Raw genomic sequence first — 12,741 nt, 5'->3', positions numbered from 1 at the left:
GAAGTTTGGACTTTTACAGAAGGAATACAGTTTGAGTGGGTCCAGTGACTCAACAGAACAGATAAGGAACCTTTTATGGTGCTTCATGAACAAATCCAACTTCTGGCATTGGAACTGAAATTTCTGTGATACCTAACCACCCATCATTTGTACACATTATTATGAGAGGTAGCAGTGAAATGTTTGCCATTAGAAAGTAGAAGTGTGCTAAGAGAAGCACAACCCCCCCCCACTCCCCATTAATTATGAACTGACAGTAGCAGAAACTGTTATACGAATTAAAGAAAGATCAGGATTTGGTTATTCTTCTGACTGATAAAGGTAAGTGTACTGTAGTTAAGGATGATAGTGTGTACCCTAAGAAGATATTAGCAATGTCTGCTCATTCTGTGTGTAAACAAATAAGGAATATTTTGATAAAATGTGGGGAAAGTAGGGTTAAATCTATATTCAAAATGGTGGTGGATAGTGCTGAGATTTCAGAATCTTTATATTGGAAGTTATATGCTTCAGGTATTGGAAAAAAGCTAAGGGTTCTCTGATCAGTGCAGTTGTCACTGTAATGATGGAAGAGTTAAAATTGCATATATTATGTAACCCTCCCCTCAGCCTGTTCATATTTGGAAAGGTTTTATGAATGATATTTTTTGCAGTAATTTATAGGGAGCATTGAAAACAATTGTTATAGTTTTTGAATAGTCTATTATCTGGTATTAAGTTTTTGATAATAAATGGATAATCATCTTTCTTTCCCTGATGTTATTAGTAAAGAGAAAGTAGGCTGTAGGTTTAGCACAGCAGTGTATCAGAAACCATTAGGCACTTTACAGTACACAGATTTTTCGGTACAGCCCATGCTTCTAAACATAAGTAATGTTTAATATCTTGTAGACGGAGCATTTATACATTGTTTGGACAATAAGGATAGGAATTAAGATTGAGTCAGACTTAAAGGCATTACTATATATATATGAGATACATTCAAAAAAGTTCCCAGAATTTTATTATAAAAGTTTGAGTGAATAGTTGAGCTTACTAACCTAATCACCTTCAAAACGCCTTCCTTCTATACATACACACACACTTTCACCATCAGTCTTCCCAAGCTTTAAAATTGTGTATTTTTACTGTATGTAAGGCCTCTTCAGTGTTTACTTTGATATCATTCACTGTAGTAAAATGATGATCCTGAAGTCCCATTTTCAGTTTAGGGAACAGCCAGAAGTCAGATGGTGCAAGGTTGGGGAGTAGGGAGGCTGCTGGATGATTTTTTTTTCAAAGCCAAGAACTGCTGAACTGCCATCACCGTGTGACTGGGCACATTGTCACAGTGCAGGATCCAGCCATCCTTCCATTTTGGAGATTGTCTGCCTCATATTCTCAAGCAAACGTGTCAAAAACTTCAATGTAGTAAGTAAGCATCAGTAATGCTTTTCCCCCTAGTCACAAATTTGCAGTGCACTATACCCTCAGAAAACAACAATCGGCATGGCTTTGACATTTGGTTTTGTTGCATGAGACTGCTTGGACCATGGGGACATTTTTGTGTGCCAATCAGATGATTCCACTGTGGCCTTGGGGTTGTAGCAAGCACCCAACCCCCATCCTCAGTGACCACTTTTCTTAGGAAGCTCGGATACTGCATAGATTTTTTCAATAAATCACCTGCAATGACTTTCCTGCAGTCCATTTGATCATCCAACAGCAAGTGGGGAAACAAACTTTGCACATACCTGCTTCACACATTCCTAAATCTTGCATCAGAATTTTTGTGTACTGAGCCTACAGACAGTTCAACTTCATAAGCAATCTCAACAACAGTACTTTACCTATCATTTTGGGTGAGTTCCTCCACTATGGCAAAAATGGCACACATTTTTGTATGCCATTTGGGTGATTACATCTTGGTCTCAAGGTTATTGGTGAACACCCAACTTTCATCCAGTGACCACTTTTCTTAGAAACTTTGGATCCTGCATAGATTTTTTTAAAAAAAATCACCTGTGATAGCTTTCCTGCAGTCCATTTGATCGTCCAACAGGAAGCATGGAAATGAACTTTGCACATGTGTGACGCATTCCTAAATCTTGTCAAGATTGTGTGTACTGAGCCCACAGACAGTCCAACTTCGTGAGCGATCTCAACAATGGTCATTCGCCTATCATTTCGCACGAGTTCTTTCACATTAGTGTCATTTTCATCGTTTCACAATTTTAAGGGGACATGTCCACTGCAAAGTTCATCTTCTGATGTTTCCTGTTTGTTTTTAAACCATTCATAAACTGCTGTTTTCTTCTAAACATAATCTCCATTCACTTTCTGTAATCCTTGCAGCATCTCTGTAGCAATTTTCTTAAGTTTAAAGAACTTGATGTTAGCACTCTGTTCAAACTGAAATTCTGCAATCAATCATCTGTGACACAAGGTAAAGTGGTCAAGCCAGTTCTAACTTGACATACATGCACACCAAGGTCAACATCAGTGCTCCCCCAAAACCTTAGTGCAATCACTTAAATACCAGTGTGATATTCTGGGAACTTTTTGTACACATATAAAGTATTACATAGTTGGGTGACAATCCCCCCACAGACACACAACGTACTACCACAGAATATGTCAGCTAGTTCACGAACACCCCCTCACCCAGTATTCAACGAATCAACATATCAACAGGTTAAAAATCTTTCCTCATGTACGCTATCGCAGGACCAGATTTCACTTTTATTCAAAGGACTAAATTATAATTTACCACCTCGAAAACTACCTAAAAAAACAATGCGTAATTGATATTGAATTTGGACTTCGTAATGTTCCACAAAAAGATTTATTTATTCAACAAGTTAACCAAGTAGTGAATAACATAAAAGAAACGCGACTTCCTAAATTGAATACACGTGACAGTTCAGCTTTACAAGAGCTTCGGGGAAATGAGGACATTATTATACAGAAGGCAGATAAAGGAGATACAGTGGTAATACTAGATAAACCTGATTATATTAATAAGTTAGATTCAGTTGTTTCAGATACCTCCGCTTATCTTGAAGTAGATCCGGCACTGTTTACCAATTTGGTCAATCAATACAATAAAATGTTAACCACGTATCGAAAAAACGACTACATTACTATGGCCCAGTTAAAGGAATTGAAGGCCGGAACATACAATATTCCTGCACTTTTCGGTCAGGTAAAATTACACAAGACTGGATTTCCTATTCGAGCTATTGGTTCCTACAGGAACTCGGCATTTTCATCCTTAGCCACACATGTATATAACATTATAAAACCCTTTAGACAGGTAATACAACTTGGGATTAAGAACTACGATACATTATTTGATAATCTTAAAGACTGTAGACTTGACGACAATGACAATTTATTCTCACTAGATGTTACCTCGTTATATACGAATGTAAACGTTGAATACACATTGGATATTATTTGGGATGTGTTAAATAAAAACTCGACACCGATTAATTATACAAAAGTACCTATTAAGGAAATTTTTCACTTAAACTGTTAGTTGAGGCCAACTACATCCCCTTTTGAGACAAGGTGTACAAACAAATATTTGGATTACTAATGGGTTTGAACCTGAGCGGCTTAATGTCAGAGATCTATCTCTCAACGATTGAGCATATACATTTGACACCTTTTCGACCCCGTATCACATAATATGGAAGGTATTTAGACGATGTTCTAGTTATTACTGATAGTAGCACTATCCAAGACATTTTACATTCATTTAATAATATTCATTCTAGACTCAAATTTACATTGGAGAGGGAGGATACGGATACAAAGTCATTAAACTTTCTAAATTTCACACTTACCCGGGGCACGAATAAAATCCAATTTAGCATCTATCGAAAACCTACAAACACTGGTATGCTTCTACATTATAATAGCTATCACCCGTTCACCTAAAAGATCGATTATCTTTAATCAATTTCTAAATGCCTATAAATATTCAACGACGGAATCTGTTTTGGACTCAGAAATACAAATATTAACTAGCAGGTTCTTAAACAGGGGTTATTCCATTGTCACAATAAACCAAATTAGGGTACAGGCTAAGAATAGGATACAAAATACTATGCCAACTAACAATAGTAAAATCAAAAAATACTTTATTTCTGTCCCATATGTTGAACAATGGCACAAACAGCTTAATAGATTCTTTAAAGATACCGAGTTTAAAATTGTGGCCAGGCCAATACGGAAATTACACACTATACTGAACAATCGCTTGGTTCTTTCCGCGTTCGCAACACAAATTAATGATCTGGTATACAACATTTCTTGCGGTGATTGTGACTCGTCTTACCAAGGTTTGACGTGATTTTCTCTTAATATTCGTGTAAATCAACAAGAAGCCTCTGTTCGTGCTTTTCATTCAGAAGCGTCAGAATTAGCCTTTCATGCCATTAACGAAAAACATACTTTTTTATTTAACGAGGCCAAAATACTTAATGTTCAACGTAATTATATGAGACTATTAATTGCAGAAACTGTAGAAATTAAATTACACGAGAATTCTGTTAATGTTCGGCAGCCATATTTGATCTCTGCTGCATGGACGATCTTACGCGCATGCGCGAAGACAAATAATCACTATTTAAGTTTCAGATTCAACCCTATTCGGTAATTTTCATTCTTGTGATCATGACATACGGTCGAAAAGTGTTGTCAGCTTCAGGAAGGAAAATCGTTTTGAATATTTTCGTTAGATTCTTTTTAATTGCGTTAACTTGATTTTTAATTGATTTGAATTGTGTTAAATTGGTTTTTAATTATTTAATTATTTATATTTTACTCTAATGTAAGTTGTCGATTTTTTCGTTTTAATTTCTGGAGAGTTCATACGGAAGTGTTCTACATTCTATATTGAGGTAAACTCCTCTTATTATTTTACATATAAAGTATGGATAAAATGGTAAATATGAAGAGGAAAGTTAATTGAGTGATAAAATTTATATGACAGTTGTACCTAAGCCTGCAAAGTGGCAGCGAAGGATACAAAAGTGTGTGTATATATATGAGGTAGAAGTAATAAAACATTGAAAAGTGGATAGGTGGAGGTATAAATTACACAATGTCAAAACTAGTAGGCAAAACTAATATTTACTAGTCAAACTAGTATGAAAGAAAAAGAAAGAGAAACTAGTATGAAACACCATAACAAAATAACAGTAAATAAAATTCAAATACATATTAATTATTGTAAAATATAAAAATTTATTTTATTAATTTAATTTGATATAGTTTTTCATGTAAAATAAAGTCACAAAATTCATATTTTTTTTAGGATTCTGTCTTCAGCTTTTTCCTCTTTATAAATGTATATAATTTTGATTTCTTATAGAAATTATATTATTTTAATATGGTGTTCTCTGTATTAATATTCAATTATTTTTGTTTTTTATAGAATATTCAGAAGCTTTTGGGATTTGCACCTTCTAGAACTGCAAATAAACAGAGTGGGACATTATTTGCTCCTGCACCTCAACAAATTAAGTGAGGTTAAAACACCTTGTCTCTCCTAGTAAAGGCTATGATTCAATTTATTTGGAAATTCTTTAATAGTTTCTCTAGCTATTTTGTCTAGCTAACTTGTGCTCAAAAATGAATGACTGCAATAAAATGGAGAAAGAAATGCATAGCATCAGTAATGCTAATTTTAGAATAAATTATTTTCCTGCCTGAAAAAAATATCTTGTTCATAATTTTTAAAAATTATGCACATGCATGTGCACACACACATACACATAGCCACCACATATTTGTGGTGGCTGTAAAAATAATGATATTATGGTATTAGAGATTTAAATATTTCTTTAGAAAAATTTGTAGTTATGATTAATGAAATAATATATTAGCAAATATAGATGGTTAATTTATTAAAATGATGGCTAATCTGTGTTAGGACATAGTTTCCAAAACTTTTATACCTCAAGGTGGCTCAAGCCCCCTTAAAATTTTTCATAAATTTATGCGCCCCCCCCCCACCGAAGTTTCAGGACAAGTGCAAATAAACAGATTTGTCCTGAAATTTAGCTATGAATGTACATACTTTTATAAATTAATATATACTTCAGTGCAGTTAATCTCAAAGAAATAAAATATGAATAAAAGAAATAAATAAAAAACTCTTATTACCTGAATTAGTGGGATGGTTTGTCCGTATTTTGTTAAGAGTGCTTCATGAAAACAAGTGCCCCCCTCCCCAAAAAAAAACAATGCAATTCCAAGGATGGATATGCCCCACACTTTGGGAACCTTTGCATTAGGATAAATCAGCCACATTGCAAAGTTTGCAGCTGATTAATTTTATTGATTAAAATTACTGTTTGTTACCACTGACTAATTTATATTTATTAAAATTTACTATTGCTTAATTTTTCAAATGATCTTATAGAACTGGGAATAATAGTTAATCATTGTAGGTGATAAAAACACAGTGAAAATATTCCAACCAGCAAATAGTTTAGTTTGCTACATAAAAAACAAATTGCATGAATTTCTGTGATGAAAACAGTCACTTGGGAATGATTTTCTTTCTTCTGCTTTTCAAATTGCCAATCTCGTGGCTTTGGCTGCTGTGGTGCTAATTTTTTCCTCTCTTTAAACATACACTGCATATTTTAAATATCTTGTAGATTAATAAACTTATTTCTTGTTTATTTTTTTTTTAACCTTGTATTTTTATTAAAGTTACCAAAATAGAGTACATCATGGCATCATTTTAGATTAGTGAATTGCCAAACCCACTTCCACAAACTAGCCAATAAATAAACTGTCAGCATAATTAATTCTATAAATTAACACTGTTGATTGTCACAAACTTGTCGGAATGTTTTGTCTTCATTCATTTCATTATATTTATTAATAAAATGTTTTTTTATTTTATTAATAAATCCAAAAGATAAGTACTGTAAACAGTATGGGTTCTTACCATTAAATATTTAGTATAGTAAACCCTCAGTTTTGTTTGTTTTGATTATTTCTGGGTTGTCTTTGTATGGTATACCTGTTTAATGTTTGTGATTTCAATTATTTGAGAGTAGTTCCTCTGAAAGCCTATGTTACATTTCCAACATATATGCATAGTGTTTCCTATGTAGTTAAGCTACAGAGATGTAGATGAGACAAGAGCCAGGTGAAAGTTTTGCAGGATCCTGGGCAAAAATTCATGGTGCCTTTTGTTTAAAAAAAAACAACTAAAAAGACTTTTAAAAAAATTTAAAAAGATATGCACAATTTATATCTTAAAATTATTTATTTGACTACACAGTCTTAAATGTAAATAAATGTTACCAAGTAAGCTGTCTAAATTAACAATGATATCTGGGAAATCAATTTCTTCAAGTTTTATTGAAAATGCTGTCAACCTTTCCTGGCTGTTCATTGAATGCAAATGATTTTTAATCAGTTTGGAATTCAGCTAAAATGACAGGTATCAGAGTTAACTTTATACAATACTAATAATATATATAAATTTGAATACACATCATTTGTTTTGTTAAAACAAATTGTTTTTAAATATTCTTCTACTTCCCAGTTGAAAGAAACAATAATTAAAAACAATTTCAATTCCTCAGATAGATCAGTTCCATCGGCATTAGAAAAATCACCATCTTGTAAAATATTATGAAGATCTTTTCAATGTTTCATGCAACTTGTATCGTCCATATTTTTCAAATTACTAATGTATAAATATCCAAAAATGTCAAAGTAATTTTCATACAGTGCATTTTTTTTTACCCCTCACTAACATGAAAGCACAATCAATTTTTTCAAAAACAATCCATTGTGAATAATTCTTCTGCATCATCATTAATATGATTTCAGAGTTCATGTTCAAATATTTTTGCAAGACCCACAAGAAACCTGTTTTCAACCAGAGCCATTTAGTCAGTCACAGTGATGCTTTCCAGGTATGCATGGAAACACCACTGTGGTTTTTTTTTGTTAGGCTTTAAAGAACCTGATGCTAACAGTAACTTAGAACAGTATGTTGAAACTTTGAACCACTTGCACCTCAGTGTCAAATGCAAATGACCAGAAAAGTGGACATAAGGGATTATCCTGCTTTGTGATAATGCATATTCACATGTTACAAACCTGATTCAAGCCTTGCTTCAGATTATATGCTGGAAGGAACTCTAACACTTTGAGTACAGCCCAGATTGTATTTGGAATGTTGAAAAAGACTTTCAAAGGACATGTTTCAATTTGGATGTGTAAGTCAAAGCAGCTGTCAGATTGTCAACAGACAAAATAAATTATCCTACGAAATAAATTATCCTAGACAAAATAAACTATCCTACATCTGTCTTTCCTCAATTCAAATTGAGGAAAGACAGATGTAGGATAGACGTGCGGAAATTTGCCTTTAGCCAGCAGGTGGTTGGTTGGTAGAACAGACTTCCATCCCTTGTGGTGGAGGTTGATAGCCTAAATAAGTTTAAGGCTCAGCTGGACAGGTATTTTGAACGAACAGAGGGGTGAAGTGGAAGTGGGTTTTTTTTTTTTTTTTTTTTTTGGCTGATGCTGCATAAGCTTGCTTTCTTGCATCAAATGCCTCTACAAATGCTAATGCTAAATTTTTGAAGTAGAAATATGTAGATTGATTTGATGCATACCCAAATGCTAAAAGTGAATTTTTACAATTTTTCAAAGGCATACATGTGATTTCATTGAGCAACCTTCATAAACCAAACAATACACACTCCACAATCTCAGAATGCATGAGGAACAAAATATATTTCTCTCATTAATTACATGTAACTGGGGCAATAAATGACATCATATTATTTATTAGCCCGTAGTGTTTATTACTGCTTTCCATTTGCTAATATTAATTATTGCAATCCAAAAAATTGTTTTTTGGATTAATATCACTTGTAATGCAGGGGGGATCTTGGGTGATTGTTAGTTTCTGGATCAGAGTCATGTACATTAGTATGGATGTGTGACATCATGTCTACATTTTTGGAATAGTGAAATTACATAATGGAGTGTTACTGCAATCATCTCCAAAATGGTGAATTTCCCGCTCTTTGGGAGAGAGGATGTCTGGAACAACTGTTTTTATGCAGGATCTTATTTATCTAAGAATTTATTTATCTAGCTCTCTTGACATGGTTGGCCAATTCAAAAAAATTTATTTTTTTTTCATTTTTTGGATTAATGTTAATTGTAATGCAGGGGATTCTTGGTGATTGTTAGCCAAGATTATTATACCAGAGTCTCATCACAACATTCAAGTTATATTACATCCAGCATACGTTTGAAAGAATTCTCTACCAGATGGAGATTCCTTTATATCAGTCAATAATTGCTAGAAAAAGTACATCACTGACTGTATAACAAAAAATATGTTATTATAGTTTGATGAAATCAAACCATTAACTTCAAATGCATGCTGGATGAAGCTGATACCTGATGTGATGAAAGACAATGTGTATTTGTTCTTAGATGTTATTTTTGAAGTTAAACATCTGATGTGATGAAAGACAATGTGTACATTAGTTTGTAGATGTTATTTTTAAAAATAAAGTATTTTTCTTGGATGAGGAACTCTGTAAATTTACAATAACTGCAGGAATTCAGCCTGGTACATTTAATTAAATTTTTGTCATGTTGTAACAAAGTATCGAGAAAAACCATGTAGATTCAACATCTACATTAGTATGGAGGTGTGACATCATGCCTATATTTTTGGCATAGTGAAATTACATAATAGTGGAGTATTACTGCAATCGTCTTCATAATGGTGTATTTCCTGCTCTTCAGGAGAGAGAGAGAGAGAGAGAGGATATCTAGAACAGTTCTTTTTAATACAGAATGGTGCTCATCTGAACATGGTTGGTCACTAACACATTCATTGAAGACTACATAGAAATGTTTGGCCACCTCGATGTATATACATCAATTATTGTGGCTCTTAGTTTTTTGGGGATATATCAAGGACACACCCAATCTCTGGCTGATTTGAAGGAATAGATCAAAAAACATGTTGGCAATGTTCTGAAGTGCTTCAGACAACAATTGACCATGCCATACTGACTAGCATATAGTGGTTACAGATGGTTATTATATTGAACATCTTAATCTTCATATTTATTGGTTCATAGAAACAGTATTCTAAACAGTAACACACGGCACCATTACCCCAATGGTAATTTTTGGAATTTTTTTTTTTTAATTTTGCACCTTGCATTTCTGCTTGTATTTGGTAATGTCTGCTTCAAATTTTATCTTTCTGCCACTAATGGGTTTTCCACTACAGGCAGCTGAAGTGATGCTGTTTCCTTCAACCTCTGCAAGGCAGCTGACTTTTTCTACATCAGCCAATAACAAAAAAAATAATAAATAAAATCCACAAGACAACCATCAAATTATGCTTTGAATATGGCCAGCTCACTGCCTCTGCCACACTGGGAGGCAACTTTGACAACCCACTGTCTGTGGGTGAACATGAGATTGTCAAACTTTGCAGTTCATGCCTTCTAAGCTGCTCTTTGTCTGTGCATCGGTTTGCAATCATCACTAACTGTTATATCCAGACATGAATAAAATACAGTATTCCAAATACTTTCTAATCATCACCTTGTGTAGAGGGATAATGACATCCTCTTTACTATCCTGTGAAACATGGGTGGGACACCATTTGCCTTCCTAGCCACCTGTTTACACTGCATAAAAAATTCCTGTGAGATTGAATCGTAACACTTAAGCCTTTTTCATCTTTATCCATCTACTTTTAAATCTTCTCCTGAATTATGTGTGACCCCCAGGATTTCTGCAATCTTCTGTATAAACCCTATATGTATAACCTCGCATTTAGAAACGTTAAACTTTTAGTCGCCATTTTTTTCAACTAGGTATGCAACTGATACATCTTTCTGAAGCAGCATAGGCTGGCTCAAATTGTTAACCACTCTTCCACTTTCAAATCATGACAGTTTCCCTCAGATATCCTTGTCAATATCATTTCTGAAAATTAAAAATAGGAGGGACCCAACACTGGACCGTGAGGGGAAGCACTTGTCCACCCTGAAGAAGGACCATTTATGACAATCCTCTGTCTCCTATCTTTAGCCAGCTTGCAAACCAGCATAGGATCGTATCGGTAACTCCAACTTTTTCTGTTTATATAGCAACCTTTCATGAGGAACAATATCAAAAGCTTTATTAAGTATAGATATATAATGTTAAAATTTATTAAAAATATATAATGTCAACCTGTGTCCAACTATTTAATGACTACATTATAATAATTTATCTTATTAGTCAAGTGTGACCTCCCCTTAATGAACCCATGCTGGAATTTATTCAGGATACCATTCTTAGCATTAGTAGAGGCATTTGATGCAAGAAAGCAAGCTTATGCAGCATCAGCCAAAAAAAAAAAAAAACCAACTTCCACTTCACCCCTCTGTTCGTTCAAAATACCTGTCCAGCTGAGCCTTAAACTTATTTAGGCTATCAACCTCCATTACAAGGGATGGAAGTCTGTTTCACCAACCAACCACCCGCTGGCTAAAGGCAAATTTCCGCACGTCTATCCTACATCTGTCTTTCCTCAATTTGAATTTATGCCCTCTCAGGTGATTATTCTGAGCTAGAGGAAGAATCCCATCAGCATTGAGCATGCTCAAACCATTCAAGGCTTTATACACCTCTATCAGATCACCTTGCTGGTGCCTAGTCTCCAGACACTGTAATTTGCAAAACTTAAGCCTTTCTTAGTAAGAGCACCCCTTTGTTCCATTCACTAATCTTGTTGCCCTTCTCTGTACTCATTCCAGCAGCTCTACATCCTTCTTGAAATGAGGCCTCCAGACCTGTATACAGTACTCTAGGTGTGGCCTGACCATTGCCTTATACAAGGGAATAATCACCTCCTTATCCCTGCTAGAAAAATTCCTATATATCATTGACAATACACCATGAGCTACTCTTGCAGCCCGTCTGCACTGCTCAGAGAATTTCATATCTGCCTGCACAACCACCCCCAAGTCCCTTTCATTCTCTACCACTGTCAGTGTAGTACCACAGAGTTGATACGTTGCTCTGGGGTTGCTGTTTCCCATGTGTAGTACTTTACATTTGTCAATGTTAAACTTCATTTGCCACCTCTCAGCCCATCTGCTCAACCTTTCCAGATCCTGTTGCAGCAGCATAGTGTCAGTAGTGTCCCTGACAACCCTACCAACCTTTGTATCGTCTGCAAACTTGGACATTAAGCTTGATATACCATCATCAATATCATTTATAAATACAGAAAACAATAATGGACCCAACACTGAGCCCTGAGGGATTCCACTAATAACAGTCCACGATGAGCAGTGTCCATTGATTACTACTCTCTGTCTTCTCCCCCTCAACCACCCCTTTATCCATAGCAGCAATTTGCCTCCAATGCCACACTGCTCCAATTTGTGTTGCAGTCTTCCATGTGCAACAGTATCAAAAGCCTTTCTAAGATCCAAGTATATAATATCAAAGCTATTCCCTGCATCCAGTTCTTTTGTGACTGCATCATAATATCCAATCAAATTGGTCAGGCAAGACTTCCCCTTAACAAAACCATGCTGTGTCCGAGCTATAACTGAAGTCTTGTCTAAATGATCCTGCAGTGCTTCTTTAACCAGTGCCTCCATTAATTTTCCTGGAACAGAAGTTAAGCTCACAGGTCTATAATTACTTGTGTCAGCCTTTGATCCTCCTTTGTGA

At 34.7% G+C, this 12,741-nt stretch overlaps 1 protein-coding gene across 1 annotated transcript in view; it reads left to right on the top strand.

The window, feature by feature from the left end:
- The window catches only part of LOC150087354 (calcium load-activated calcium channel), a 147,766-nt gene extending 142,010 nt beyond the window's left edge, over positions 1-5,756 (top strand). Inside the window, exon 7 of the mRNA XM_090372017.1 lies at positions 5,426-5,756. Coding sequence (XP_090228143.1) covers positions 5,426-5,518 — 93 coding nt within the window. The 3' untranslated portion in view covers positions 5,519-5,756. The remainder of the gene's footprint in view (positions 1-5,425) is intronic.
- Positions 5,757-12,741: the final 6,985 nt, after the last annotated feature.

The sequence above is a fragment of the Mastigoproctus giganteus genome, chromosome 4 (genome assembly GCF_048544385.1).
Source record: "Mastigoproctus giganteus isolate SK-2022 chromosome 4, ASM4854438v1, whole genome shotgun sequence".
NCBI lineage: Eukaryota > Metazoa > Arthropoda > Arachnida > Uropygi > Thelyphonidae > Mastigoproctus > Mastigoproctus giganteus.
The sequence above is the reverse complement of the archived record's forward strand: the minus strand, read 5'-3'. Positions and strand labels throughout refer to the sequence as shown.